At 54.2% G+C, this 26,841-nt stretch overlaps 5 protein-coding genes across 14 annotated transcripts in view; 1 reads left to right on the top strand and 4 right to left on the bottom strand.

Moving 5' to 3' along the window:
• Positions 1-26,841, bottom strand: part of EDC3 (enhancer of mRNA decapping 3) — a 649,718-nt gene that overhangs the window by 67,639 nt on the left and 555,238 nt on the right. The gene's annotated exons all lie outside the window — the stretch shown is intronic.
• Positions 792-5,213, bottom strand: ULK3 (unc-51 like kinase 3). 6 transcript variants are annotated; one of them, XM_027888130.1, is made up of 16 exons: positions 5,040-5,213; positions 4,667-4,807; positions 4,367-4,487; positions 4,159-4,263; positions 3,937-4,080; positions 3,765-3,847; positions 3,503-3,658; positions 3,321-3,426; positions 3,167-3,207; positions 2,977-3,079; positions 2,801-2,865; positions 2,604-2,682; positions 2,474-2,514; positions 2,219-2,392; positions 1,908-2,012; positions 792-1,107 (listed from the first exon to the last, which is right to left on the bottom strand). In XM_027888130.1, the coding sequence occupies exons 1-15, from the start codon at positions 5,139-5,141 to the stop codon at positions 1,932-1,934; spliced, it is 1,542 nt and encodes a 513-aa protein (XP_027743931.1). In that variant the 5' UTR covers positions 5,142-5,213; the 3' UTR covers positions 792-1,107; positions 1,908-1,931. The 6 variants fall into 6 exon arrangements, 5 of the variants coding, with proteins under 5 accessions (XP_027743931.1, XP_027743930.1, XP_027743956.1 ...); XM_027888129.1 differs by lacking the exon at positions 792-1,107 and adding an exon at positions 1,116-1,287; XM_027888155.1 differs by lacking the exon at positions 792-1,107 and adding an exon at positions 1,116-1,287 and having other exon boundaries at positions 4,667-4,766; positions 5,040-5,148.
• On the bottom strand, positions 6,594-19,297 carry SCAMP2 (secretory carrier membrane protein 2). Of its 2 annotated transcripts, XM_027888323.1 has the most exons (9): positions 19,164-19,297; positions 13,962-14,042; positions 13,368-13,457; positions 12,375-12,492; positions 11,510-11,638; positions 10,924-11,083; positions 10,275-10,376; positions 8,050-8,167; positions 6,594-7,003 (listed from the first exon to the last, which is right to left on the bottom strand). In XM_027888323.1, exons 1-9 carry the CDS (start codon positions 19,218-19,220, stop codon positions 6,857-6,859), a joined length of 1,002 nt encoding a protein of 333 aa, XP_027744124.1. In that variant the 5' UTR covers positions 19,221-19,297; the 3' UTR covers positions 6,594-6,856. The 2 variants fall into 2 exon arrangements, with proteins under 2 accessions (XP_027744124.1, XP_027744115.1); XM_027888314.1 differs by lacking the exon at positions 6,594-7,003 and having other exon boundaries at positions 7,831-8,167.
• Positions 19,089-22,601, top strand: MPI (mannose phosphate isomerase). 2 transcript variants are annotated; one of them, XM_027888238.1, is made up of 8 exons: positions 19,089-19,199; positions 19,743-19,870; positions 20,156-20,356; positions 20,437-20,578; positions 20,895-21,077; positions 21,188-21,361; positions 21,467-21,675; positions 22,051-22,601. In XM_027888238.1, the coding sequence occupies exons 3-8, from the start codon at positions 20,162-20,164 to the stop codon at positions 22,267-22,269; spliced, it is 1,122 nt and encodes a 373-aa protein (XP_027744039.1). In that variant the 5' UTR covers positions 19,089-19,199; positions 19,743-19,870; positions 20,156-20,161; the 3' UTR covers positions 22,270-22,601. The 2 variants fall into 2 exon arrangements, with proteins under 2 accessions (XP_027744039.1, XP_027744030.1); XM_027888229.1 differs by lacking the exon at positions 19,089-19,199 and adding an exon at positions 19,359-19,477.
• FAM219B (family with sequence similarity 219 member B) lies at positions 22,846-26,217 on the bottom strand. The gene is made up of 6 exons (XM_027888426.1): positions 26,134-26,217; positions 24,974-25,076; positions 24,621-24,705; positions 24,196-24,273; positions 23,774-23,822; positions 22,846-23,616 (listed from the first exon to the last, which is right to left on the bottom strand). Exons 1-6 carry the CDS (start codon positions 26,215-26,217, stop codon positions 23,461-23,463), a joined length of 555 nt encoding a protein of 184 aa, XP_027744227.1. The 3' UTR covers positions 22,846-23,460.

Here is a 26,841-nt window from a genome sequence, read left to right as displayed (position 1 = left end):
GTGTCTGAACTCACATCAACCCACACGCTGGCAGCACGAGTGTGACGACCCATCTGCCACCCCCGTGTCCCTCTTCGGGTGACAATCTGACCCTGAGAGCCACCCTGTGAGGTTTGCCCTTTCGGAGAGCTGGATGATGGAATGGATGGGACCAGGGCACACGGCAGTGCTTGCTCCTCCCTGTGAAGCTGAAGCCACGCTGAGTGACAGAGGCCACACTGCCGGGCTGGGGACTGCTCGCTCCCTGCCACTTCCCCTCCAGCCCGGGCAGTGACATTTGGGTAGCGCTCCGCCGAGAAGCCCTGATGCAGAAGAGACTCACATCCACCCCGACACAAAGCCAGGGCACCCCAAGCTCCATCACCCCGGGGGGAGCATCCGGAGCCTCGTGCTGCTTCCAAAGGCTCCAGAATCAGCCGCGCATAAAGGCAGATGCGATTATCCGCGCCGGCTGCCGCAGCCAGCCGGTGCAGCCGTCCCCAGCGGCTCCGTGCTAGCCCCAGGCCTGGGGGAGGACACGGGGGTTGGAAAGCTCTTTAAAGCCTTGGGATATAATCTCTGCTCAGAATAATAAAAACATACAAAAATGCCTTGTCGCATCTGCCCAGGAAGCTCTTCACCAGCTTGGGCACGGAGCAGCCAGCACAGGGGCGGGATCTGGGGAGGAGGATGCCTGAGGAAGAGCTTGGCTGGGGTCGTGGCTCAGAATATCCTTAGAACCCCCAAAAAACACCCCTCATCAGTTGCTCCAGCCCCTCTGCCTTCCCTCCCAGCCCAGCCCAGTCCTTCTTCACCCGCCACAAAAATCTATTGGAGAAAACAAGATTTTACGTAACGGCTCGTGTCGTTCTGTTCTGTGTTTTCCATGCACACAAAAAATAAAAAAGATGGGAAGTGAAAACAAGGTCAAACCTTGCTTTGGCTGCCTTGTGTCCCCAGGGAGCACAGGGAAGGAGGGCATCACTGGAGCAGAGGAGGGGACACCCTGGCTCTGCTCCTGGGGGACAGGGATGAGGGTCCCCAGCCTTCCTCGATGGCTCCAGGATCCCATGCTGGCTCTGGGTCCTGGGCTTGGCTGGAGACCCTCTTAGGGCTCAAATCACAAACCTGAGAGCAGAGAAGGTGGAGAAACCAAAATTAGCATTTATTAAAAGACAATAAATTACATTCCCTTGAGATACAGTAGATTTTGAGACAAGTCCCTTGTTTTGCAGGACAGGTGGACCTCAGCACCCCTTGACAAGTGACTGCTGGAAATATGGTTTGGATCTTGGGGTTGTCAGAGCCCTGAGGAGTGGAGCAGAGCATGCAGGATGCCGAGGATGTCTGTCCCTGAAGGTGATTGATTCCTCCTCATGTCTGACTCAGTCAGACCCTTGCTGAACACTGCTCACACGCATGACAATGATGATGCAGTCAGTACCTGCCAGACTCCAGGTTTAGAAACAAAAAGCCTCATTCCCAATGCTCCAGCAGTGAGAAGGAGGGCTGGGACAGTGCAAAGGGGTGCTGGAGGCTGGATGAGCTGTAGTGGGTACAGAGGTAGAACGCTGGGTGAGGAAGGCACAGCAGAGCACCCCTGACCACCCTGAGCTCCCGGCTGGGATCTGTGGACCTGGGCTGTGCAGACGCTCCCCCAGAATTTGGGAGGTGGAAGAAACACCCAGCCAAAAAATCAGGGTGGATATTCTGCTGGAGCCCGGTGCCAGGATAAAAATACCCATCCCGTGGCAGCCAGTGGAGGGAATTAGAGTGGAATAACCCGCCCGCCGTGGAAGGGGAGGCTGCAGCAGCAGACGGTCGAGTCAGGGCTAGGAGGGAAACAAGCCCAGTGCCTGGCAGAGGAGGCAGATGGTCCTGTGGACCCCCTGGGGATGGGAGCCCGAGGGTGACTTCCGAGGTGTTACCCTGATGCAGCGGGGACGGAAGCCTCATCTTTCCGACGGCATCTCTGCACAGGGCAGTGAGCAGCATCCACTGGCCGGCTCCTGGGAATCACTGCAAGGTACAGGCTGCACCGGGGGACAGAGGGGACTCACCTGGCTGCACACACCACTGTCACCCTGTCCAGGTGGGTTCCCAGACTTGGATGACGCCATGCTGGGGGTGGGGGTGATGGTGTGCAGGGTCGGAATCACCCATGGGCAGGGATATCCCCATGGCTGTGGCAGCTGGAGGGATATTCCCCGCCAAGTCCCCTCTGGAAAGGAGGACTCACCGCTCCGGATGGGCTCTGCCAGTGCCTCCTTGCCCATGGACTGTGCCTGCCGCATCTGCCAAGGGAGAGGAGAGTTTTCCGGCCTGCATCCCCGCTCAGCTCCAGCTCCACACCAATCAACCGTACCTTGATCTGATCCTTCAGGCACTCAGCTCGGGCCATCAGCATCTGGATCTGGCAGAGAGAGAGAGACGACACGGTCTCTTTGGAGCCAGGTCAAGGGGGACAGGTGGGTGTCCCATGGCTGGCACTCACCTCCGCGTGGAGCAGCTCCCGTCGCCGCCCTGCTGGCTCCGCTGCAGAGGAAAGAGGGACGTGCCACCGGATGAGGCATGGGAGCAGGATCCATCCCTGCTCTCCAGCCCCCACCACAGCCCCAACTCACCAGCCAGGAGGAGCAGCAGCTCCCCCAGACTCTGCTGGTACAGCTCCAGGGTCTCACCATCATCCCTGCCTTCGTCCTCCTGCAAGAGATCCCGGGAGCTGACTGCAGCTGGGAGGATCCATCCGTTTCCTCCCCACCAGGTTTGCTCCTTCTCCTTTCACTTGAGGGAAGAGGGGACCCCCAAACCCACCCCTCACCTTGGCCATGGCAGCTGAAGCCATTTCCAGCGCTGCGCAGAGCCGAGGCTTGTCCTTGGCCATCTCTGCAAGGAGACACGGCAATGGGGATTGCCCAAAACATTCACCCTCAGCCCAAAACTCCACCAGTGCCCCCTGACCACTCCAGCACTGGGGGATCCCCAAAAATCCACCACCTTTAAGGAGCTCTCTGGTCGGGTTCCCTTTCTCCAGTAGGTTCTTGTTGCTGGAGGTGACCAAAGCCTTCAGCTCCTCTGCTCGGGAGATGTACTGCCCCATCTATGCACATTTAGGGGGTGAGGGGATGTCATGGGTGACAGAGGATGGGGGTGCAGCCCCCCACCTTCCCAGGGGTTTTTGGCTCACCTTGGCCCGGATGGCTTCTTTCCGCCGTGCATCACTTTCATCTGCGGGGGAAGGTGACCAAACACTGGGGTGGGTGGGCTGAAAACTGGCCTCTCCCGGGGTGCTGCCCCCCAAAACACACTCAGGGCACACACAGCCCCCAAGGGGGACTCACAGTGCAGCGCTGGCACGAAATACTCCAGGGCTTTGCAGTAGAGGGAGAGGGCGGCGTTGGCATCCCTCTCTTGATCCTTCTTCACTGCCTCCACCACCAGGTTAGTCTGGGGGACACAAGGTGGGGCTCAGGGTTCAGCCCCCCCACATTCCCAGGGTGCAGCCCCCTGGCTCCCTGCTCACCGCCTTGCCCAGGCTCTCAGGGCCAGGGACGTGCTCCATGTCCACAAAGGGGTGGGCAAAGAAGCGCTCGAAGGAGATGCGCTTCACAGGGTCCCTCTCCAAGAGCTGTCCCAGGAGATCCCGGCATTCTGGGGAGAGCTGGGGTCGGCTGGGAAGCTGGGGAGGGAAGGGGCTGAGACCACTGACCACTGTGAGAACTCATCCCATCCTATCCCCTCCCATCCCACCCCATCCCATGCCATCCCATGCCATCCCACATTACCTTCACAACCTGATCACTGCGAATCTTCTCCTCCAGCTCAGCGAAGGAGTGGGAAGCAAAGGGTGGCTCCCCAAAAAGTGCTTCTGCAGGAGGAGAAGGAGAATTGGGGGAAGAGGGAGAGGGAGGAACCTGCCCTGAGTGGACCCCCGGGGAGATAAAAGCCAAAGCCCACCGTAAAGGATGACGCCCACCGACCACAGGTCCACGCGGGCATCGTACTGCTGGCGACACACCATCTCGGGGGCCATGTAGAGGGGGGAGCCCCGCAGGACGTGCTTCTCATCCCATGGTGACATGTACTGTGCAAAGCCGAAATCTGGCAGGGAAAGAGCTCGTGGAGGGACAAGGAGAAAGAATTCTCCCCCACCAGCCCCTCCCAGGATGCTGCTCTGACCTGCCAGCTTCAGCTGGGGGTTCTCCGGAGTGCTCAGGAGGATGTTCTGTGGCTTGAGGTCCAGGTGAGAGATGTTGCGGTCGTGCAGGAACTTCAGGGCGCAGGCTGGGCAGGTGGATGGACACGTGGCAGTGTGGCCTTAACCCCCAAAACCCCTGGGGAGGGTCCCCAACAGAGCCAGTGTGGGAACCAGGCAGCGTGTCCTTACCGAGCTGCTGCAGGAAGATGCGTGCCACCTTCTCAGGGAGGATCCTGCGCATCCGGATGAAGCGGGAGAGGTCGCCCCCAGCGCAGAACTCCATGATCAGATAGATGTGCTCACTGTCCCACTGCAAGGCAGTAAGACCCCATCATGCCACACCAACAAGTTCCACCCACACAGGTTCGCCTGGACCAGTTTGCCCAGTTGCTGCCACCAAGCCACGTTGATACACCCTTGGGAAGCTGAGATGGACCAAAGCCAGAGTAGTTTTGGCTCAGAGTGTGCCCCAGGCAGCCCCCAGCCCACCTGGAAGTCCTTGAGCTCCACGATGTGTGGGTGGCGGATGGTCTTGAGGATCTCGATCTCTGTCAGCAGGTTCTCCACGGACTCCCGGTTCAGGCTCCTCCTGCTCACACACTTGATGGCCACCACTTCACGCACGTTCCTCTGCCAAGGACGGGGGTAACCCTGCAGCCCTCCGCCCAAACAGCCATCCTGGGGTGCTCCCCCGGTCTGCCGCAGGGGGAGGGAAAGAACCCTTGCAAGGGGGCTGCAGGTCCCAGGCTGGGGCTATAGGGGATGTCCCACATGTGGAGGGTCGAAAAAGGGTGGCTCCCACGGGAGTGGCGGGGCAGATCGAGGGGCAGGAGAGGGATCCCCGCGGCGGGCCAGGCCCTACCTTCCTGAAGGCCTTATAGACGGTGGCGTAGGTGCCGGAGCCAAGGCGCTCGGTAAGGATGAACTCGTCCAGGCGCGGCGGGGCCCAGCCGGCCCCGGCCATGGTCCCTCCGGACCCGGCCCACGGGGCCCGGGAGCCGCTTCCGCCTTCCCGGGGAGCCACGGCCTCGGGCACGCCCCCGCCCCGCCCCGATAGTGTCACCCTCTGTCCCCGCCCCGCGCCGACAGTGTCACCCACCGTCCTAGACACGCCCCATCAGTGTCACCCACCGCCCCGGACACGCCCCGCCAGTGTCACCCACCGCCCCGGACACGCCCCATCAGTGTCACCCACCGTCCTAGACACGCCCCATCAGTGTCACCCACCGCCCTGGACACGCCCCATCAGTGTCACCCACCGCCCCGGACACGCCCCATCAGTGTCACCCACCCCCCCGGCCACTCCCCGACACTGTCACGGACTTGTCCCACCCCTGCCCGCCCACCTCCGCCGCGCCCCCCGCCCCCCCCAGCCACGGCCCCGGCTCCGCTCCAGACCGCGCCCCTCATCCGCAGGCAGGAGGGTATTTGGACCACATATACATTTTATTAATAATAATTTTTTTAAACATTAAAAGATCAGACGCGGAGGGAAAAAAAACAAAACAAAACAAAACAACAAAAAACAAACCAATAATACAGGAGGAAAAAGGTGTAAAAATGCTGATTTCTGGGTTCCAGCCCCCTCTGGCCCCACACCGGCACAGGATGGGGGTCTAACACAAACCCCATCCTGGGACATGGGCATCACCAAAGCCTAATCTGCATTAAACCCCCTCCTCAATACCCAAGAAATAGGGCTGAAGCAGGGAGCAGGGGGGATCTGTCACCATCAACTCCTGTGCCTCACCCGTGTCCCAAGGGACATCCCATCTTGGGATGCAGCTGAACACACATGAAACCAGTTCCTTCCCAGGTGGAAAAAAATTAAACTTGTGAGGAGAGTGGCAGGGAGGAGTCTTTCCTGGAGAAAGATTCATTCAAGGTTAGCTGGAGAAGGACATTGTAGGCACTGTGTGGTGGCTGAAACAGTGTCTTCAGAGCTCCTGCTGCTCCAAACTTAGAGTTGGGAGTCAAACCAAAATCCCTTTTTCTCCCTCTCATTTCACTGAGAAGACTCAGCCCCCATTGATCCCTTCTCCCCCTCTCTGTGTCCAGAGCTGTCGCCAGCAGGATCCTTCTGGATCTGCCATGGGGGGACAAGGACATCCCTCCACACTCCCCCCACTGCTCCCACATTTTCCTTCATGCCAAATTATCCCAACTCTCAGAAAGCCAAGCAGTTACAAGGTCAAAATACATCATCGTGTGAGTGTAATAAACCAAAAGTACAGTTTCTGTTCTTAAAATTAATGACAAACTACATGCACGTTACAAAACCCCCCCCCAAAATACCAGATAATCAAATTCTTCGTAGCAAAGGCCAAGAGAAGAGAGAGTAAAATCAAAAACCTGCTTCCCCTTGTCTTCCTGCTACAGACAGAGTGAGGGGAGGAAGAGACAAACACCTGGTAGGTCCTGGATAGAGAAATATATTTACTTCAGAGCATGTCTCCCTCATCTCCCCACACCCTAAAATAAGACAGGGAAAACTAATCATCAAAACCGTAGCTCAGCTGAAGCTAAAAAACCTCTTCTCATCAGGAGTCAGCATCACAGAGCTCTCACATGGTACCCCCAAAAAGTGCATTTTTAGGGAAAAAAAAAAAAAAAGGAGTGATAAGGGCAGAGAAGACAAGGGGGAGGCAGCCCAGGAAGGGCTAGTTTTGCTGGGAAGGGCTAGTTTCCCCGGAAAGCACTCTGTGCAGCTGAGGAGGCTGCCCCGGCCGCTGCATTCTGGAAGCTCCTGTTGCTGAGGATGCCTTGGGAAAACTCTTCCTGGGCCCTTTGGAAACTGGCTCCTGTGCGCCGATAGAGGGAATGCACCTGGGAACAAAAGGAGAAGGAAAAAATTAATAGAGTCGGTGTGTAGCTGTGGAATTGCTGCATACACCTTGCTTTTCCTCGGCTCTGCTACTAACCAGCTCCCTTGACAGCCAGGGGCTCCACAGCTCCCAGCTGCAGATTTCAGGAGACCCTCATTTGCTGTAAAATATGGAGTTCTCAGCAAAATCGCTGGTTTCAGACCCAAAACTCCACTCCCCACACTGCAACGGCAAAGACTTAACCCAGCATTTACTGGAGGGCAGGACCTGAAGGTGCCAACAAGCGTCAGGTATTTCCTTCCAGATAAATGCAGGAGAAAAGAAGCAGCAGGCATAGAAACAGGATCAGTCCAGCCTGTCCTTGCCTTCCCCAACCTCCATTTCTGCTGTTCCTGCAAAATCCAGTCCTAGTGTGGTCAGGCAGAAGAAGGAAAGAGGGTTATCTTTAGAAGCCAGCATGAAGACCCTCACTGGGATCCCACTAGGCTTTGAAAAGCCTCACAACAGTGAGCAGTGATTTTAAAGCCCTGGATACTGAACAGAGTTATGGTCATCTCTGCTCAGCCAGGTCCAAGCAGGACAAGGGGGAATGGTTTCAAACTGAAAGAGAGCAGGTTTAGATTGGATATTAGAAAGAAATTTTTTCCTGTGAGGGTGGTGAGGCCCTGGCACAGGTTGCCCAGAGAAGCTGTGGCTGCCCCTGGATCCCTGGAAGTGTCCAAGGCCAGGTTGGATAGGACTTGGAGCAACCTGGAATAGTGGAAGGTGTCCTTGCCCATGGCAGGGAGTGGATCAAGATGGGCTTTAAGGTCCCTTCCAACTCAAACCATTCAGTGATTCTATGATTCTAAAGGGAGGCTACCTTCCTACCTCAAGTGTTCAGGAAATTTGGTATCGATGCAGGAAGCACAAGCAAAAATACTTCTGTAAAAATCCCTTGACCTGCCAGTGCCCTGATCCCATCTTCATTCCCAGACGGGTGAAAGGAGGCAGAAAGCCCTGGGTATCCTGGGAGCAGCCCGACCTCCTTGCCTTCAAGCCACTCACCTGCTTCAGGAGGAAGAGGGAGAGAACGGCACACAGCGTGAAGAACGCTGCCACCACCATCATGATGACTGCCACGGCCAGGTTCCCCCGCACCTCTGACAGCGCCGCGATCCATCCGCTGCGAGGGAGAGGAAAGTGGGGTGAGCGTGGAAGGCATTCCATCACAGGATGGGATGGAGCAGCGGGGGAAGAGGCACCCATGGTTGCACAAGAGCTTCAGGGGAAGGTTACAGGGAAGTACAAAACCAAACAGCTGTGAAAACAGGAACACAGAGCTCATCCAGGCCCTCGTTTTGGGGGAGAGTTTCCACTGTTATTTTTAGATAAGGATCGTGTTCATCCCACCCACATTCTAGTCCTGGACCACCTCCCTTAAGCAGGAAAATCAATACCCGTGGCGCCACCAGTGACTTCCACAAGCTCCTTCTCAAAATTCAGCCAAGTGGGGTAAAGACAGGCTGGAACAGCTAAATTGGAAGAGATCAGCTGGCAGGTCTGGAGCCTGGATCTGTGTGTCACCCTGACAAGGATGTCAGCATTGGGAAGGGAAGGAAGGGGAAGGAAAGGAAGAAGTTGGTGAGGCCCTGGCACAGACTTCCCAGAAAAGCTGTGGCTGCCCCACCCCTGGAAGTGTGCAAGGCCAGGTTGGATGGGGCTTGGAGCAACTTGGAAGAGTGGAAGGTGTCCCACGGCAGAGGGGGGGAATGAGATGGGCTTTAAGACTCCTTCCAACCCAAACCAGTCTGTGATTCCATGATTCTAAGTTAGAGCTACGGAAAGGAGAAAATTAGGAGTTGTTGAAGGGAAGGAGCAAAGAGGATGCTGGGAATTACCAGCGCTTGGCTGTGGGTGAAAATACCAAGACACCTTATGCAAAACACCCTCTTGGGTGCTGGAAAAAGGAATCTTCCCAACTGCTAAACCAAACATGCCGTGAGCCACTGGGAGAGGGGGAATTAAGTGAGCCAAACCATCCCATCTGATGTGCTGCATAGCTTCTCACTCGTCACAGGGAAGCAGAAAGGGACACCATGCACTGCAGCCAAAAATATACGAGCTGTCTGGCGGGAGGAAACGGAGCAGAAAGCTACAGGCAGGCTCTCCTAGCCAGACTAAACCCAGAATGCCCCCTCCCCATCCCTCGTGACTCAGGCAGCAGGGAGACAGGCCGAGGACATCTCTGCCCACAAGCCCTTCTGCAGGCAGCAGGCAAAAATAGACAGCAGCTTCACTGCTCACCTGAAGGCTTCCCCTCAGAACAACCACGAGCTGTTAACCTTTTCCCCATTCTCCGTAACTCCAGAATCTGATGTGTGGCCAAGGCAGCAAGGCAAAAGGAAAGGCTGTGCTTTCCCTGCAGGGCACAGCTGCTGACACGAGGCTGCTGGACCCGCTCCAGAAGCCCAGGCTCACCCTTCTGTACAATGTCACTGGGAAAGGGTGAGGGTAAAAACTCTCTCTGCTTGTTTTTTTGAAGCACTGCCCACTGACAACACACTCCAGAGAAATTCAGGAAGAGTTTGGGGACAGAGTCGGGATGGTAGCAGCAGTATCAAGCTAAGCCGCACCCAGATTCCAGGTGAGAGGTCCCCCAGCCCCACACCACCTCTATCAGGGCAGGCTCCAGTTTAACACAAGGTTAAGACATGGTCAACACTAGAGGCTCAGCATCAAGAAGGAGCAAATACGATCCGTATTAAGTGAGAAGGCAGCAGAAGGGGCAAGGAAGAGTCATCACAGAATCCCAGAATGTTTTGGCTTGGAAGGGCCTTTAAACCCCATCACATTCCACCCTCCCTGCCATGGACAGGGATCCCTTCCACCAGACCAGGTTGCTCCAAGCCCCACTGAACCTGGCCTTCAACACTTCCAGGGATGAGACAGCCACAGCTTTTCTGGACAACCTGTGCCAGGGCCTCACCACCCTCACAGGGAAGGATTTCTTCCCAATATCTAATTATTCCCATACTGCCCTCAGCACTGGCCACGGCAGCAGCAGCAGCAAAGGAATACACCCTTGCTGTAACTAGGATGGAAAGAGCAGAGCAGGGAGGCAGCCCAGCTGGGACCTGCCAAAGCTGAGCATGGGCTGAGAGAGGAAAACCATAGGAGAAAGAACAGGCAGCTGTCAGAAATAGGCCCCAAAACTCCTGACAGTCACAGCCCTGGTGAGAAAAAGGATCTGTGCAAGGCTGGGACAGAGCAGCCAGTGAAACGAAGCTTACCTGTCTCCCCAGCCAGGAATGCCAACAGCCTGGATGACGTAGATCGCTATTTGGCAGAAGAAGACAAAAAAGAAGACGAAGAAGCTGAAGGAGCTGTCAGACCTGCGGGAGAGATGGCAGCAGGAGTGAAACCCATAATCCCTGCACAGACTCCCTGCTCTAAGAGAACGGGAACAATTTCAGTGAACTCCTTTCTCCAGGGAAAAGCTGCTGAGGGGAGGTGATGTGGGGAGGAATCTGGGTACCCATACAACTTATGTGTCCACTGCAAATCCAATGCTCTGCCCAGTGCAAGATGAGGTGAAGGCAGCTCCCTTAATATATGCAGTGTGCTCAATATTAACGTACCAAACAGTGTCTCAGAAATGAATAAAATTAATCAAAAAGTTAACTAAAAACCCCAGACGACTGGCTAGGCTTGGATTTCAAGATGAAAAAGGATCACCATAATTAAGTTGTATCAGATAGATCTAATAATATGTTTAGAAACACAGTGGGTTTGATTTATCTAATGATGCGAAGGGCTGGAAAAATCCTGCAGGCAATATACGACGGGAACAGATAAACCCAAAGCTCCTCCTACTAAAAAATACATCCCCTTTACAGAAAAAAAAAAACCAAAACAAAACAAAAACAAAACAGTACTTGCCTGAAAGCCTTGTAAATTGGTCGGTACCAACAGAGAAAGGCACAAGGGGTGAATAAAATTAACCAAAGAATCGAGAGACCAAAGTCTACCCCTCTGGTTTGATCAGCTGTGAACCACGCCAGACAAGCGAGCAGGTTTAGGACCAAGGTAATTGAATGCACTGTTTGGGGTGAAAGAGAGAGAAAAAAAAACATCAGTAAGCCCTTGGAAAATCCGAAGCATCCCTAATCTCTCACTGAACACACTGAGCGCTGCAGAAATTAAGGAGACTTGGGGCCATCTCATTTCATTGCCTCCCTTGGAAGGTAAACATAGCTTAACCTAAAAGCTCATCTGATCCTGCTGCTTACAGCCAAATCTTAAATAGTTGTTCAAGTCTCCATTAAACAATTAAAATTCTGTCATGAATAAGCTATTCCCAAAGCATAAACTTGGAGTTCTTCACATTTGCCTTCGTTTAAAAGGAGGGAAACATGACTTTACCCTTGCAGACAACACTGATAGAATTTACTGTGTGACAAAGGTCAGCTTTTGATACAGAACCTTCTTAGAAAGATTTTTTATTGCAGTTCAAGTGGTTACTTACACATCCACAAGTAATATAGCATCTTGCATATCCGCTGGTAGTCAGCTGGGATGTCTGCAGAAAAATCCTGATAAAAGCACGGCTTGATGGGACACTTCTTGGGAAGGGGTGGCCAATTGTTCTGCCTCGCTGTGGAAGAAAGAAAGGAGCAGTTCTTCACTTGCTCTTCTCTCACTGAAAGACTAATTCACACTCCGTAATTTCCAAGTAGCCATTTGGATATTGTTTAATTCATACATTAAAACCTTGGTAGAGCTTCAGGGGTTGCTCAGAACCTATGTTTGAGCAGGCAGCACAACAGGAATGTGATAAACTGCTGGCAGAGTGAGGCAGACCGAGTTAGATTAGGGGTTTTCCTCTGGGGAAGGCAGAATTCCCCTGCAATGGCCAAAGGGCCATCACAAGCATCATCACTCAGCTCTGCAAGTCTAGATTCAGTCTTTTAAAACCAAGATTAGGGGGGAATATTGGTTTACTGAGCTTAAAAGAGCCTCAAGAATGAAAAAAACCCTCTGTTGCTCTCAGTGAAAAGCCTTAACGTGGCAACAGCTCCGACACAGGTACAAAATTGGTCTCTGAGAACTTTTTGTGGTAAAATGCAGCTGCTGAGAACACACTCAAGGGCAGGGACCCACCAGAGCTGGCCCTGCCTCTGAGCTCCTTTCTCATCTTGGAGCCTACGGGATGACAGGTACAGTCACAGGATGGTTGCCACAGCTGTGAAGGACAAGAGGAAAGCCTAAAAAAGCCTCTAGAAGAGCTGTGTACACGTGGAACAGGCTGAGCTTTCCTGAAATCCTGACAAGCCAAGCAATCCAGGCTTCCCTGGCCATGCCAGTGACAGCAGGCAGGACACAGTACTCACGGTTAATGCTGGCTGAGTTGCTCTGCAATTCCTTTTCCTTCTTCTCCAGCTCAGCTGCCTTCCTCTCTAACTCTGCCTGCTGCTGAAGCAGCCCGGCCTGTGCTGCTGCAGCCACGGCCTAAAGCAGGGGAGAAAGAGGTTAGTCCTGCCCTAAGCCAGGCAGTTATGGCACCACCAGCAAACACACCAAACTGGAAAGGAAAAGGGGCAGAGGACAACATGAAAGCTCAGTCTTAAACATATTAACTCTTTCTGCCTTACACGCTGAGGGACAAAATCAAAATCAGTGCAGAACTCCACCCAGATGTCCCTCTCTTATCCCTGTCCTTATCCTATGGGAAGATAGGGCTGGAAGAGCCCTCAGGAGACTTATCCACTCTATTCTCCATCCTCTGTGCCCTTCCCTTTCACCGAAGCTGTGCTTTCCTCACAGCTTCTACCTCATAGGTCACTTCATTGCTCTGAGCACCTCACAATTGAGCAGTGAGCAAGACTCCTGGGCTTACCAGGACGATTCCCAGCTAGGAGAAGAAAGGCAAGACAGCTGGCTACCACACCTCTTAAGGATCTCTTCTACCTGTTTTGTATTCTGAGAACTGATCCTTTCTCCCAGCAGCCTCAGCCTCTCAACTCCTTGCATGAGGTGGTCCTGGCAGTCAGGTATTTTGCATTTATGCTCCTGGCACTGAGTGTGTCTGACCAGACACTAGAACTAAGCTGAAAACATTAGCAGGATACATTCCATGGGTTCCAGAGGGAAGCCAGAGCCAACAGGACACAAGGCAGCGCAATCTCTGCCACCAGAGGGATGAGGGAAAAGGCATAAAAAGAACTGTGTGTATTCCCCAAAAATCTCTGCTTCCCAAATGGAACTTGAAAAGATCACCTGCAGCTCCCCACACACAACCCCAGAGAATCCCATTCCCCTCCTGTTCCCAGAGGCCTCTGGGGGCTCCTGGAGGCTGGGGAGGCAGCAGTGAGGAGCTGCCATACCTGGGGAGTGGGCTCCACGGACGTCTGCAGAACAGCCGGCTGTGAGTGGCCCGAGGGCTGCGCGGCCGGCGTCGTCCGGGCTGCATTTGTCTGCACAGAAATCACAAGCAACAAGGTAAAAACATTGCAGGAGAAACAAAAAGGGATTCTGATCAATTTAAACCACAAATCTTGGTTCCCCCTTCTCCTTCGCCCATCTGGCTCAGGGCAGCAGCCAGGGAGTAACAATGCAGCTCTCCCAGCGATCTGTCAATGGTATTGCCATGGCAGTTCAGCTCCCAACCCAGGAACCAAATACATCCTGATGTGTCCTGCCACAAACCATCTTCCCCTTCACACTTCATATGGCTTCCCTGTGAGTCAGCAGCCAGCTGGAGTGAAGTTGTTCCACGTGAGTGGAGAGCTCCAGCTGGGAGTTTATTAGTGGTCCAGTGCAGCAGCAGTTGCTTGCAGCTTGCCACACACACCATGAGCCTACATTCCATGGGGAAATCAGCTGTGAATTCCTCTTTTCCGAAGTTGCACCTACCCAGGGACTTTCTACACCACTAAAACCACCACAAGACACACAGAGCACAGACACGTGGCACATACCAGCTGGGAGCTCTCGGAAAAGGGGTTGAATTCATCCAAGCCACTTTGGCTGGCATTTGTGAGCTGTGTCACTGAGGGATCCTGAAGGGAGAGAGCACAAGGATCAATCAGATACAGGGCAACATCACCTATATCATCAAATTGTTCAGGTACGAAAAGGTCTTTAAGATCACTAAGTCCACATTTCCCACGCTGCCAGCATTCCATCTGCTCACTAGCTGGGAACTGGATGGGGTGAAACACAGGCTTGCCACAGGTGGATGGCTTTGGCAGGTATGGAATTTGAATATCCAAGGAGAAGACTATCAGCAAGGCAAGGTTTGTGGGCAGAAATTCCTGTTCACCCAAGAGGTACATCTGAACAACTACAACATGCTTTTCGTACTGGAACCCTTTGTGCAGGTTACTACTGCTTACCAACAGAAAGTTATTTCTAATTTCCAGGAATCTGGATTCATTCATCCATGGTCAGAATGCTGCTGGACATCCAGGACCACCTCCCAGACCTCACCTGCACCTCATTAAGCAAGCACAGAGCCACAAAGTACAGCAGAGCTACACAAAATGAGGTTCTAGATATAACTCGTCCTGGCTGAGAGATGTCAGCAAGCTCAAACGCCAGTGATTGCTCTGAAAAGGCAAAACTCCCAGGAAAATCAAGCTGGAGATGTGACACCAATTATTTCAGGAGGTTTTAATGCTGCTGCCATAACATCTGTGTTCACTTTTACTCACAGCATCTCCCACTTGCCTCCATCAAATCCTCTGATATCTGTTTTTACAGCCTCCCTGCACATCTGAGAACACCTTTCTACTCTCACTTGCAATGCATGCAGCTATTTTTATCTCCTCCTTTCTACATACTACATTCCAAACAGAGATTCCTCTTTGACAGCCAGATGTTGACCTCTGGAGCGCTCTTCTCCCCAGTTACTACAGAACCAAGGTCCTTTTTAAAACTCGGAAATCCTCCTGCCTGGCAACCCAAGAGCTGGGTGTGGGTCAAAAAAATTAAACAGTGGCTTTGTATCCCTCCCTGAGCAACTCGTGTGTCCAGATCAGTCATTCTAATTTGGTGCTTAATGGGGCGAGAAGCCATTGAGGCTGCGCCGAGGTGAGAGTGAGAGGTGCAGGGGCTGACCAAGCCAGCGCACTGCAGGAAAATCCCTCTGGAGCCATTCCCGGGGTTTTAGCGCAGCCTTCTGCCGAGCAGGATACACACAGAGCAGTTAATGAGTAACTCCTCCTCGACAGCAGGCACTCCCTACCAACAGGTTGCACTAGTTTATGAATCACCCCGGCCGAGGGATCGCAGATGAGGAGGATCTGAAAGCTGCTCGGTGAAGCACAACTCACCAGCAAGAAGGGGCTGTACAAAATAGGAAGCACCAGCAGAACTGCCGTGCTGTAAATAAAACTTGTGCCTTTATTTCGCTACTGACTCCTCTGGAAGCTTCAGCTTCACCAGTTTTGCAGAGACACGGGCTGTCAGCACAAGTTTACACGTCACTTAGTGCACAATAGCTGCCGCACACCAGCACAAACCCTTTAATCCCGAGCAGATGAGGCCCCAGCCACGCTAAAGTCCAGCAAAAAACTACGCGAGGAAGAGAAACTCCCTTAAAGGCATGGGAAGTGGAAAGTGAAGACTGCATAACCCTCTGAAGAGCCTGAATGGTCAAGACGGGAGGAAAGTGCTTGGAAATAAGGAGAAATGCTACAACACCACGGTAAAACAAGCATTTTTCTTCCCTTGGCTCATCTCCATTGCAAAAGGAGGCTCATCAAGGGCAGGAGAGCAGCATCCCTGCTTCTCTGCTCCCAGCTGCTCAACACTTTGATTTCAAAGGCAGACAAGCTCTCATCGTAATGCACAGCTTTAAAAAAAAAATCACTTTATTATGTAGTAAGGCCAAGGCGCAGCAGCTCAGCTTAACTGGCCGGCCATTGTTCAAGTGTGTCTAAAATAGAAACCCAAAGAGCAGGGAATTTGCAACAAAGCTGAAGTTTTTGGTCACGTGCCTCTGTGCTCTGGATAGGGCAGGAAGGAAAACAGAGGGTGACACACAGACAACCAGCTTCCACGAGCTCAGAGCAGGCAGCGTGAAGGATGAGTAAGCACCAGGAACGCAGAGACAAACGAGATGCTGCCCACAAACTTCATGTTCTACAGTTATTTTCTGTAAGCTACGCAGCAAAAGGCAGCTGACCCTCTTGAAACAAGCACAGGCCTGATCCTCAGAAAGGATCAGGAAACAGGGTCTTAATTCAGCCACAGAACCACTTGAAGCCACAATTCAGCCACAAACCTCATGCTCACAAATCAGTGATTGGCTTGATCTGCAGGATGCCAGCGAGCAGATCCCATTTGTTGCCCTTCCAACCATCGCTTCCTCAAGCACCAGGGACGTGTGACATCATTTTTCATGGCTTCAAATGCCCAAGTGCAGAAAAAATATGTGTTTGGACCAAACTACACTAACATGAAGATTAAAATAATTTTCAAACGCAGCTTAACACAAATAGAAGTTGCTGTCGTGCTGTGCCGGCTGCTAAAATGTTTTGATACAGTAGGATTGTGCAGGAAATTCTATTCTTTCATTTCTTTTTTTTCCCCCACAGATTAAAGAAACAAAATGAGGTGACTCTCTAGATGAGATCAAGGCAAAAGAACTCAGCTGAGAATCACCTGGAACTTAACGCAGTTGTCTAAATATCACAGTATTGCCCCAAATATCACCAGTCCTGCAGAATCAGAGCACTGCCACTGCCTGGAAGATGCACTGAGAAATCCCAAGGATTTTATTATTGATATCTCTAACAAGAATGGAGGTTTCAAGCTCTGCCTGAAGGTTAGATCAAAGTTTTGGAGGCAGCTGCCACTTCTATCAGGTTACTGGATAAACCAAGGCAGTTAGTCATCTCTCGTTAACCAGTTACAATAAGTAACAGAGAAGCCAGAGATATTTTTAACAGGACCAAAGCAGCCTATTTTACACCAAGTTTAACAAACACTGTGAACAAAGTCTCCTTAGAAGGCAAAGATCCTCATCACGTCAGTATTTGAAGGGTATGAAGCATTACACTGGGATCCCCAGCAAGGAGAGAGAACCCTGGTGCTGTGACGAGAGAGACCCATCAGTGTGACGGGACTGGGAGGGTGCAGATGCTTCTAGTCTTTCCAGTGCATGTGGAAGGGGGTGTCAATGGGCAACTGTGGCCCCAGCACTGAGCCAACACCTGGATCCAAGCCCCAGCATGGAATGGGCTGTCTCACATCCTGAGACTCCATTTCAAATCAGAGCAACAGGGCTCCGAGGCTCCGGGAAGCAGCGGTTGGAGATTCCTCGCAACCAGCTGCTGAGGGCTTGGGAATTTTTTCTTTAAAAAAAGTCCTGAAAGGAGGATATAGAACCTGCCACAAAGACCAGATGAGCTGCAAAGAGCCATCAGACAGGGGCCTCCATGGTGTTATTTCCCATTAAAAAGTGGGCCTGACATGGGAGTTACCTGCTGGAGATCACCTCCAACCTTTTTTGTTTGAACAGTGAGTAAAGTGTGAGCACAGCCCTGTTCAGTCTGAGATCAGGGCAGCTTTAATGAACACAAAGCAGGTGAAGGGGACCTGAACTGAGCTGACAAAAAAGCTGGAGAGGGACTTTTTACAATGGCATGGCATGACACGACAAGTGGGAATGCCTTCAAACTGACAGGGTGGAATTAGATTTGATATTAGGAGATTCTTCCCCGTGAGGGTGGTGAGGTTGCCCAGAGAAGCTGTGGCTGTCCCATCCCTGGAAGTGTCCAAGACCAGATTGGACTGGGCCTGGAGCAACCTGGTCTAGAGGAACACGTCCCTGCCCATGGTCCCTGCCCATGGTCCCTGCCCAGCTTTAAGGTCCCTTGCAACCCAAAACATTCTGTGATTCTATGAATATTGACTTCCTCAATGCAAAAGCAACAAATGCTGACATGAACAGCAATATATTCCACCCCACGGAAGGAATATCACAGAAACAGGGTTATCCCAACCCTTCCCATTCATGAGACTCACGAGAGCGTGCTAAAATGAAAGCGAGGAAGAAAAGGATTTTTTCACCCTGATTCCTCAAAACACTCAGCCTCCTAAACAAACAGTTTCCGTTTGGCTTGGCCCTGAAATCCGAGGTCAGGAATCATTCCTTCCAGGGGGATCACATCTCAGCCAAGCAGTAAAGGTGAGGCTAAGCTCACAGATAGGAGCCAAAGGCCAGACACTCATTGTCACACATCCCTGCACAGGCTCCAGGTCCCAGAGGCCACTCCAGGCCAAATCCCTGCATAAATGACCTATTTTCAGAGCACGGAGGTTAACCCAGAGAGGAGAAACTCAGTGAACACAGACCAAGTCCTCAGTGTCCTCAACAGGAATCCCATGCTTTGGGCCCTGAAATCCTCAGTCAAACCATGCCTTAGGGACTCAACTGTTTAGAGCTGAAGTGCCTTAAAAAACAGACCCAGAAAGAACCAGCAGACAGCACACCCAGGAGAGGTTCAGCAACTGATTATTTTTAATAAGCCCATAAATTAAGGCTTATTCACGGCTGTTTTGGTATCCTGAGAGGCAGCAAAACCCCTCCCCACGGCCCGGGGAGGCGAGGGGTGAGCGGGTCTGGCAGCACAGGACGGGGAAGAGATGGGGGCTCCGAGGAAGTGGCAGTGGGAAGGATCCCAGCGGCAGTGGGCAGAGCCGGGGGAGATCCCGAGTGGGTCACAGCGCTCCTGCGTGATCTGCGGGGGACCCGGGAGGAGCTGCGGGACCCCCAGCCCTGGCTGGACAGGAAACACGGCGAGTGGAAGTGGGACCCTTTGTCCTGGCCGGAGGAGGGGCTCGGGACCCCTGCCCCGGCCGGAGGGGTGTGCAGGGAGGAGAAGCGGGACCCGTGGCTCCCTCCGGCCGGGGCATAACGGAGGGATCGGGACCCCCGTCCCGGCCGGAGCTGGGGCGGGAGGGTGCGCCCAGACCGCCCTCAGGGCGCGGGGGACCCGCCCCCTCTCGCTGATTGGCCGGGACGCAGAGAAGCGGCCCCGCCATTGGCCAGCGGCGCTTCAGTCAGTGCCACGTCCCGGCGGCGGCGGGCGGGGACCCGGGCGGGGACCCGGGGGGGGCCCGGGCCGGGCCGAGTGAGGAGGGTTGGGGTCCGCCCGCGCATCGCGCCCCACCTGGAATGGGTTGATGTCCACCGGGTCGGCGAACGGGTTGGTGTCGAAGCCCGACATAGGCGCGGTCCACTCCGCTCCCACCACCGCCGCCGCCGCCGCCGCCGCTCCTGGCGCTTCCGGGGCACCCGCGTGACCGGAGAGAGTCGCGTGACGTCACAGCGGCGCATGTACCTCGCGCGGTGTTAACCCTATGGGCGTGGCCGCGTGACGTCAGAGTGTCGCTTATAGCCGGGGGGGGGTTGGGGGGGTGAGGGCAGGAGGGGGAAGGGAAAAGGGGACAGACCTGCCCGGCCGAGCCATGGCGGAGATCCGGGGTGAGCGGGGCACTGGGGAACACCCCTGGGAATCCCCCCAGGACGATGGGACAGAGGAACCGTGACCCCTGCCCGCAGCCCGAGCATCCCGAGATCGCCATATGATGATTGAAAATCGCCCCCCCCATACACTCTGCCCTCCCAGGCGCTAAGTCCCCTATCTGCCTGATGCCCTCTCACCCTCCGCTGGGGGCTTTGGCAGTGTCTGGAAGGGGTTTGGGGGTTATTTCTGTTCCCCGTCTAACATTTTACTACTCTCCCGTAGTGTTCCCCCTCTCCTGCGTGGTGCAGAACTATTCCTGGGGGAAGGTGGGCCTGGAGAGCGAGGTAGCCAAGCTGCTGACCAGTGGTGACCCCCTGGTCCAGATCCAGCCTGACCGGCCCTACGCTGAGGTGAGTGCATCTGTATGTCCATCCCGTTCGCGTGTCTGTCACACCCCTATGTCCCACCCACCCCGCCGTGGCTCGCACCATCCTGTATCCCATCGAAACGGTATCCTGACCCGCCCCCCGTCCTCCTGGGGGGTTGAAGAGGAGAAGCCTGGCGTGATTCAGCCTCCGAGGGAGCTGCCTCGGCTGCGTGGATCACCTGTGGGGCCAAGCAGCCTCTAAAAAAGCCCAAGTCATCCGTGTTGACTGCCCAGCTCAAGGTTCCCTCAGTCTGTCTGTGTCTCACAGCTCTGGATGGGTGCACATCCCCGGGGCGATGCCATCATCCGGGACAACCGCATCCCCCAAAAAACCCTGGGCCAGTGGATCGCCGACAACCCCGCCTGCCTGGGGACAAAGGTGAAGGACACCTTCCAGGGACAGCTGCCCTTCCTCTTCAAGGTGCTCTCGGTCAATACTGCCCTCTCTATCCAGGCACACCCCAACAAGGTAGGGAGAGCCCCAGATGGGCAGCCCGGCGGGACCCCATGTCCCTGGGGATGTCACTCAGCTTCTCTCCCCCTCTCCAGGAGCTGGCAGCAAAGCTGCACGCCCAGTTTCCTGAGCACTATCCCGATGCCAACCACAAGCCTGAAATGGCCATCGCCCTCACCCCCTTCGAGGGCTTGTGTGGCTTCCGGCCTGTGGAGGAGATTGTCTCCTTCCTCCAGAGTAAGGATGAAGAGTGCGCAGTCAGACCCCAGGGTGGGGATGGGAGCCACGCTCCCCTGCAGTGGAGTTTGGGGTGGGGATGAGGGCTATGCTCCCTTGGGATGGGGTTCAAGGTGGGAGTGGTGGCCATGCTCCCTTGGGATGGGGCTCAGGGTGAGGATGGAGTTTGGTGTGGGGACAGGGGATGTGCTCCACTAAAATGGAGTTCACTTAAGGGTGAGGGCACTGCTCCCCCAGGATGCGGTTTGGGGCGGGGATGGGGGCTGTGCTCCTCTGGGATGGGGGTGCTGATCTGACTGGGGCTGGCCCCTCACAGACGTCCCCGAGCTGCGGGCGCTGATCGGGGAGGTGGCAGCGGAGCAGCTGGAGCGCAGTGGGAGCGACGACCCCCGCGGTGTGTCGGCCGCTCTCCGTGTGTGCTTCACCCGCCTCATGAAGAGCGAGAAGAAGTTCTTTGTTGACCAGCTGAACATGCTGGTGAAGAGGATCTCCCAGGAAGGTGGGTCCTAGCTGTGGCCCCCAGAGCAATTTGGGGGGGACTGTGTGTAGGGTGGGGCCAGGGCACACCTGGCTCCCTTCCCATGTTGTGCCTGGTCTCTTCTCACGCAGCGGAGGAAGGGAAGGACACGTCAGGGAGCAATGGGGAACTGCTGCTGCGGCTGCACTCCCAGTACCCAGGAGACATTGGCTGCTTCACCATTTATTTCCTGAACCTGGTGAAGCTGGAGCCAGGGGAGGCCATGTTCCTTGGAGCCAATGAGCCCCATGCCTACCTGCGTGGAGGTGAGTGTCACGCGGGGCCCTCCTAACCCACCATCCCGCAAGGACTGGCCACGGGGACACATGGAAGGGCTGGGGTGGGCTGACAGCACTGCCTCATCCCTGCAGACTGCGTGGAGTGCATGGCGTGCTCAGATAACACGGTGCGTGCCGGGCTCACCCCCAAATTCATCGACGTGCTCACCTTGTGCGAGATGCTCAACTACACACCGGCACCCAGCAGCTCCAAGATCTTCCCAGCCGTGCAGAGCCAGCTGGATCCCAACGTCTATGTCTATGACCCACCCGTGCCAGACTTCGCCATCATGAGGATAGAGGTGAGCAGTGACAGGTCCGTGTTGGGGGACACTTCTCGTCTGGGCTCCGGGTAGGACAACCCAGTGCTGGCTAGGCTTCACTCACCTGTGTAGTTAGTGCCCCAGCAAGGGGGGAGGGATGCTTGGGGATGTGATGTTTGTCTCTTTATCCCTCCCCTGTTCCCTCTGTCTGGAGCTCGTTCACCTTCTCTAGCAGCTCCGGGCAGAGGGAGAACGAGGAACAGGTCTTGTGTGTCCTCAGCCAAGCTGAGGCCCCTGGGCTTGGGCTGCTGCAGGTGCAGCAAAGGGTTGGGAAAGGGGATAACCCCCTCCCAGCTCTCTGTAGAGGAGGGAAGCTGGGGGAGACTCCAGCCACAGTGACATTTTCCTTTGCAGATCCCTGCCTCCATCAAGCTGTACCTCATCTCTGCCGTGGACTCTGCCAGCATCTTGCTGGTGATCCAGGGGACAGCTGTGGGCACCTCCACAGCCGCAGCCTCTGAGATGTCTCTGTGTCGTGGCTCCGTTCTCTTCATCTCGGCTAACGAGAGCATCTCCCTCCACCTCTCCTCGCCGGATGGGATGCTGCTCTTCCGAGCCTGCTGCCTCCTCTGAGACACTTCTGTCTCCTCCTGGTGGAACACTTCCTCCCCATCACTCCACGTTTGAGTAGATAGAAACTGGTGTTGGCAAAGTCATCTCGCTTGGAAGTTTCCCCTCCATCTATTAAATCTCAAACCCAGCCCTGATGTATAGAAAGAGCAATTCTATAGACCGACTCCTCGGATGTGGCACAGGGCTTTCTGCAGCTTTTGGCGGGCTTTTCCAAGCCTGGCTGATGGCAGCCACTGTCGCCCCTTCCCTGGCTGTAAAAGGGGGCTGCTTGGCAGGCTTGTGGAGGGGGAAAGCTTCCGATGCCTTGAATAAAGAGGTGACTTTGTCCTCAGTGCAGGGCAGCGTGGTGCAAGGAGCAGGAGGAGCATGGGAGTGGGGGACTGGAGGAAACACGGGGAGCAGCTCCAGCTGTAACTCTCCCACCACGGGTTGTTACCCCCCTCGCTCCTCAGGGGAGCAGGAAACGAGTAAAATGCGATGAGGGAAAACAGATCGCTCTGAAATCCCACCAGTCAGGGAAGAAGCCCTGTGGAGCAGGGCTGCTGGGTGGAGCAGGGCACCAACAGCCTGCAAGTTATGAGATCCAGTTTATTGAGTGCTCCCTTTAACAATTAAAATACAAAAGCAAAACTCCAAAAGCAAACAAAACAAACAAACAAACAGACCCCAATAGTTCAGGTCTCTAGACATGAAATATTTAAATAAGGTTTCTGTATTGAAGAAGCTGATTGTCCTCTAGGTTGTGGAGCAGGACCATGGTTTAAGGCAGCTTTTAAGGTTTGCAGCAGAGTCCCCAGCCCCCCACATCCAAACCCTGTGTGGATCTGGTATGGGGGGTCTGGACAGTCCCCCACCTGCATCAAAGCAGCACTGGGGAGAACAGGAACAAGGCATTAGCTCCAAACCCAGTACCTCCGAACTCCTTCCCTTTACACCCCCATGGAGGTGCCAGGCTCTGCCTCTTCTTTCCCACCCCAGCAGGTGAGAGGTCCCATCCAGACCACCAAAATGTCACCATATCACCTCTTCCTGATATTGCTGAGTGTGAGGAAAAGTCCTTTGGGGTCAGTTGGTCTCTGCCATAAGCAGAGTATTTCAGTCATTGTGTCACCATCCCAGCATGGGACACAGAGAGCAACAGCCATCCCGTGGGACAAAGAAAGTGCTGGATTTTGACCTCTTCTTGTGCAGCTATTGGATCACACACGAAAGACTTTCCCCGAAACAACAGGGGCAAGAAGAGGAGGCAGCTGGTTTTGGGGGAATGAGATCCAGGTCTTCATCATCGGGGACCTCGTCGAGGTGGTACCCATCCTGCAGCAGCTGCCGGCTCAGGTCCTGGTTCACCTGCTGTGGGGGGACAAAGCGGAGCTCTGCGGGGTGGGACACATGCATCCACACCCCGTGGGGTTGTGCTTCCAGCCCCTATCCAGGATCTCAGGCTGTGAGGGGAACAAGGGAGCGCGCGGGGACCGCACCGTCAGAGTCCAACACCTGCACTTGCCTCGGCGGAGGAGTATCCCGAGGAACATCTGGATCCTGGCTCCCCGTCACTGAGGGAAAAAGGAAACAGCTGGCCAGGAAATAACCTTGGAAATAAGCCTTGCATTAACTGCAAGGGATTTGTTAAATTTGGGACAACAGGACCATTTCACAGGAATTTCACAGAATATTCTGCATTGGAAAGGACCCACAAGGATCACGGATAACTCTTAAGTGAATGGCCCACTCAGGGATCAAGCCCACAACCTTGGTGTTTTGTTAGCACTATGCTCTAAACCAGCTGAGATAATCTCCATTTCACTGCTCAGAGGTGCTCAGTGCTCTGTAAGTGACAAGGAAAATCAATCCCCAAAGTAAAGCCAGCTCTGAGCACCCTCCACCAGAAATCCTGGGATAATCACCCAAAAATCGTGGAATATTCACCTGTCTGAGTCGAGGGAGACCAGGTTCTCATCAGCTGTCTGGTTGAGCGCAGTGTAGCCCTTGTTAAACTTCACTGACCTGCCAGAAAGCAGCCGAGTGAGACCAGCAAAGATGTTTTACATGGAAACGCATCCATGGAGCTGATGGACCAAGGAGCCAGGGAGGAATCCCGCTCGTTCCCAGCCATACACTATCCAGGGCCAAGACCAGCTAAGCTCTAAGATACCCAAATAAATCTATAACACCAAATCATCCCCAAAATAAAACAGAAAAGCCCTATATTTTATTATACTGGATGTTCCTGGCCAAACAGAGCTGTCAGAATAAGGTGCCAAATTCCTATTTGTAATCCTCTGAATTTCCCAGCCTGCCTCCCCAAGGGAAGCAAAAAAATACATTTTGGGAACAGAAAAAGAGGATCAGACCTTTTAGGCGCCGGTTTCAGGGTGGCGGGTCCCCCCAGCAGCCCCTGCCTTCGCAGAGCTGCTTTCATCAGCTCCCGCTGCCTCTCTGAAAGCCAAGCACAGGGACAGAGATAAAAATTCCTAAGTGTTCCCCCAAGATCTGTTTTTTGGGTGGTGGGGGTGTTGCAGGTGAGAATGGGGTCAATGCAGTGCTTTCCATAGGCATCACTATGGAATTTTTAATGTTTTGGGGGTTTTGTTTATAAAGGTTTTTATCCCACCAAGGAATAAAAGGGCTTTTGGTGACTCCCGCCCCAGCAGAGAAGTGGAAATAACTCCCGAAATCCCAGAAGAGTCCACCAAGCATCATTTACTCAGCTTGGCCTGAATGGAGGGAGGTTTGCTCATGATGTACGGTCCCCTTTTCTCCACCGTATCCGACCCCTTGTTCAGCCTCTTGTTTTCCGCCCAAATCAGCTGGGGAGGAGAAAAAAAAAAAAAAAAAAAAAGAGAAAGAAGCACATTCAGCATCTCTCCGTGGGGATGAAGTAACACAGAGTCATCTCAGAGCACCCATTCATTCCTGGGAGCTCAAGGTCAGCTCCCGGACCAGGAGGAGGGAGAGGAAAAACAATAAGCAGAGCTGGTTGCAGATGAAGGGATTACTTGGGAATGGCAATGCTAAATTAAAAGCATGTGTGGTGACCAGCAGTTCCTGTGCAAGCCCAGCTCCAGCAATACTTGGGAAAACACGTGATGGAGGAGATTTAATGAGCAGGTTCATCAAGTAAAAATGTAAGGATAGTTTATTTTAATTTCTCTGCAGGGTTTGAGCCATCAAGCTTCTCCTTTTATCCAGGTATTGTCAAGGAGAGCCAGCACTCCTAATGGCAAGGGGGAAGAAAAAAGTTTCACAAATATAATAAATAATGGAGAAAATAGAGGGACTATCAGAAAAGGGCAGAGGAGAGTTGGTGCAGGAGGGATAGGGAATTAAAGGAACAAGGCAGAACACTTGGGCTGGTGATTGGAAAGCAGAGTCAGGATTAGCCTCAGTGTCTTAAGACGGAATTAGCGGGGCAGAGCCTTATCGTGGTAATAACCAGGCAGGCAGCAGACCCCCGAGTCCCTGTGGATGTGCCATACCCGTTCCTAGACAACACATGCTGTGCTGATACACCGTCCTTGCACTGTGCCTCCGTGCTTACACCCCCTCTACTCCCATATCGCCCCTCTGTGTAAATGCCCCAGCCCGTATTCCCCTACAGACACACTCCAGCCCCATACCCACCCCCCATACTGCCTCCCCCCACACACACCAGCCCTACATCACCCCCATAGCTCCCATGCATTTACCCCATACAACCCCATGCCCACTCGCCAGCCCCACATGATGCACGTACCCCATACTGCCCCACAGACATACCCCAGCCCTATACCCCCCGCTGCATACCACCCAAACCCGCCGTAACTATACCCTATACTGCCTCACGCTCACTCCCAGCCCCATTAGCCCCCCATTCCCCGCCCGTACCGCCGGGCCCCTCAGCGCGCCGGCTCCGCCCGCAGCGGGACCAGGAGCGGGGCCAGCCCCGGCTCCGCCGCCGCCCGTCGCCATGGCCGCCTGTGGCCCCGCCCCTCGGACCGCCAGCCAATGGCAGCCCGGGGCTGGTGCGACTCAGCCAATGGGAGGCGGGCAGGGGACGCGCCCCTCTGGCGCGCATGCGCGGTGGGAGCGCGGGCAGGGCGGCGCGGCGTCTTGCCCTGCCCGGCCCTGCCGTGCGATGGGAACGCACCAAGCCTTGCCTTCCCGAACAACCCCCTTGTCTAGCGTGAAAATAATATGAAATTTCCCTTCTCTCCCAGCCCTGACTTCCCCGCCCCTCCCCGGTTCCCCCACCAACCCCCCGCCTGTACCAGAACCGAGGCGGAAAACCCCCGAACACCCATCTGTCCCGGAGCAGATCAGATCCCTTCCCGGTGAGGGAACATCCCTTGCAAACAGGAGACTCTCACTCACCTCTGAAGCTCTGGACATCATCCCAGGGAAATTCCCCGAGGGCTGGGAGAACTCTGTCCCTCCCCAAAGCTGTGTGTACAGGAGGGTCATCGTGCCCTCCAGACAGCTCCTCACCTTCCCTTTCCCAGAGCCAGGTGCTCGGGAAGGCCAAGCAAATAAGGATTTATAAACTCCTAAGGGCACATTCATGCTTTACTTCTTCCTTTTCTCTGGAAAAGCAAC

The sequence above is a fragment of the Empidonax traillii genome, unplaced genomic scaffold (assembly GCF_003031625.1).
Source record: "Empidonax traillii isolate 1590-97213 ecotype Southwest subspecies unplaced genomic scaffold, ASM303162v1 scaffold12:size2584012, whole genome shotgun sequence".
In the NCBI taxonomy this organism is placed as follows: Eukaryota; Metazoa; Chordata; class Aves; order Passeriformes; family Tyrannidae; genus Empidonax; species Empidonax traillii.
The sequence above is the reverse complement of the archived record's forward strand: the minus strand, read 5'-3'. Positions and strand labels throughout refer to the sequence as shown.